Below are 2,406 nucleotides of genomic sequence, written 5' to 3' on the forward strand. Positions count from 1 at the left end.
GGCTGGGGGAATGGGGGGCTCACCTGCCAGCAGAGACAGCAGAGCACACACGAATCCCGACTTCATGACCTCTGGGCGCCTGGGTCCTCCAGCCACCCGGCTCCCGCCGCTTCTTTATGGTAAGCGATGCCATCTCCTTCCTCTTCCCGGGGCCGCCCCTGTGATTAATCAGGGTTGGGAAACGTCCCTGGGGGAGGGGGAAGCGTCCCCTGGGACTGTGACAGGGGCCTTGACAGAGGGGGTGGGTGCAGGGGGATCCCCGTCGGGGTGAGCTGGGGTGTGGAGAGGAAGGCTGGGAGTGCCTCCCCCGGGGCCTTCAAAGTGGAGACCTTGGACTGCAGGATGTGGACTCTTCCGTGTCCTGGAAAGGGAGGAGGATCTTTGGGGCCCAAGGTCCTGGGGTGGAAGCCAGTTTATTTTGGACAAAACAGTGGTGTGCGGCTACCAACTTCCCAGACTCGAGGGACAAGCAGGGGGACCGCCCAGGAGGCAGGCTAGGGTGGGAGAAAGAACCAGGATTCAGAGGGGAAGAGGCAGGCACAGCACAGGGTGAGATGGAAAAAGAAAGAGAAAGAAACAAAAGAGAGGGAGTTGTAGATGGGAGGACCTCAGACAGAAGAGGAAGAGGAGGAGAGAGAATCAGAGGAAGATTCAGAGAAGCCCAGGTGGACACCACAAAAGGGCTGTTCAGGTCTACACCCTGGCAGAGCCTTCTCTGCCCTGGAGACTTGGGCTACTTCCCGCGAGGACAGAGGCCTCACCTAGGAAGTTGGGAAATCTTGGTACCATCTGGATTAACCCACTCCTGTCATAACCTGCCCTTTCTGTACACCCCACGGACCTGGTGTCCCACCTGCTGGGAGCCAAGTGCCCTGCCCTCTCTCTCAATATCGCCTGACCTTCGCCAAATCCTGAGAACACCTGCTGTATTTTTTCTCTCCCCACCCCATTTGTCCTTTCCATCACCCCGTCCTTCTGGCCTGTCTCCCTCACTAGGTGGGCAGCCTCCGGAGGGCCAGGCCCAGGTCTGACTCATCTCTGTGTCCCCAGCGTCACCCAGTTCTGGGCTGGGCTTGCAGGAGTTCTCAAGAGATGTTAATTCAATGAGTGAATGTCTTTCTCCATACCCGTCTTTTCCTGGTGAACTCATCCTGCAAAACCCAACCTCAATGCGCCCTCCTTCAGGGAGCCTTCTCTCGTTTCTCCAGACAGAGTCCGTGCTGCCTCCCCCTCAGCACTTACAATCCCTTCCACTTTCTGCTGCCCACAGGTCTGATGGTGAAGCTGGGTCTGGGATCCCCTTGAATGCTCTCTCTTATGATGGTGTTGTGGTTTGGGGCATGGGTTCTGGACTGAACCGTGTGGCCTAACCTCAGCGCTGGTAGTGATTAAGTGTGTGACTCTGGGCAAGTCACTGGACCTCTCTTGGTTGTTCCATCTGTTAAGCAGCAAGAGTAACCAGGGTTGTGGGGGGATGAAGTGAATGATGTCAGTCACACCACAGTGCCTGACACACGGTGGGCGTTCAGTAAATCGGTTTATCCACCCACCACAAAGCCCTGTATCACCTCCATCATAGTATGCATCTCCTGTGGCTGCAATTGTCTTACATGCTCTCCAGACAGGGAAGTCCTTGAGACCAGGGACTGGATATCCACTGTGTGCTAAGTGCCATGCTAACCGCTTTTTTTTTTAAAGAACATATGAATAACTCCCTTTATTGACAGTTTCTCTGTACCTGGCATTAGGTAAATGTTTCATGTGTATTATTTAATTCTCACTAGAGCGCAATCAAGGAGGTATCTCCATTTCACAGTGAGGTAGTGAGGACATTCGAGTAATTTTGTTCAAGGTCAGCCGGGTGTGGTGGCTCATGAGTCTGTCATCCCAGCACTTTGGGAAGCTGAGACGAAAGGATTGCCTGAGTACAGGGGTTCGAGACCAGCCTGGGTGACTTGGCGAGACCTCCTCTTTACAATAAATCAAAAAATTAGCTGAGCGTGGTGGTGGATGCCAGTAGTTCCAGCTACTTGGAAGGCTGAGGCAGAAGGATCGCCTGAACCCATAGGTTGAGGCTGCAGTGGCTGTGAGCGTGCCACTGTACTCCAGCTTGGGTGACAGTGAGACTCCAATTCAAAAAAAATTTTTTTTTTTTTGCTCAAGGTCACAGGAAGTGATTGAAATGGATTTCCTTCTCCACCCAGTGAACTCCTACTTATCCTTTAAAAGTCCACACAAAATGCCCCTCATGCGAGAAACATTCCCTGACTCCTCTAGGCAGAGTCCTTAGACCCTTCGTGGTGCACCCTGTGCCTCCTTCTATTACAACACAGATCAATTAGTGTTGCTTATTTATTCAGCAGTGTGTTGGGTGGCTTCCATGTGGTAAGCACTGCAGCAGGTGCT

General features: G+C 53.2%; 1 protein-coding gene across 1 annotated transcript in view; it reads right to left on the reverse strand.

Moving 5' to 3' along the window:
• The window catches only part of KLK9 (kallikrein related peptidase 9), a 7,451-nt gene extending 7,385 nt beyond the window's left edge, over positions 1–66 (reverse strand). The window contains exon 1 of the mRNA XM_008072163.2: positions 24–66. Coding sequence (XP_008070354.2) covers positions 24–66 — 43 coding nt within the window. The remainder of the gene's footprint in view (positions 1–23) is intronic.
• Between the last annotated feature and the right edge of the window lie 2,340 nt (positions 67–2,406).

The sequence above is a fragment of the Carlito syrichta genome, unplaced genomic scaffold, assembly GCF_000164805.1.
Source record: "Carlito syrichta isolate Samal-C Ts95f unplaced genomic scaffold, Tarsius_syrichta-2.0.1 Scaffold314869, whole genome shotgun sequence".
NCBI classification, from domain to species: Eukaryota; Metazoa; Chordata; class Mammalia; order Primates; family Tarsiidae; genus Carlito; species Carlito syrichta.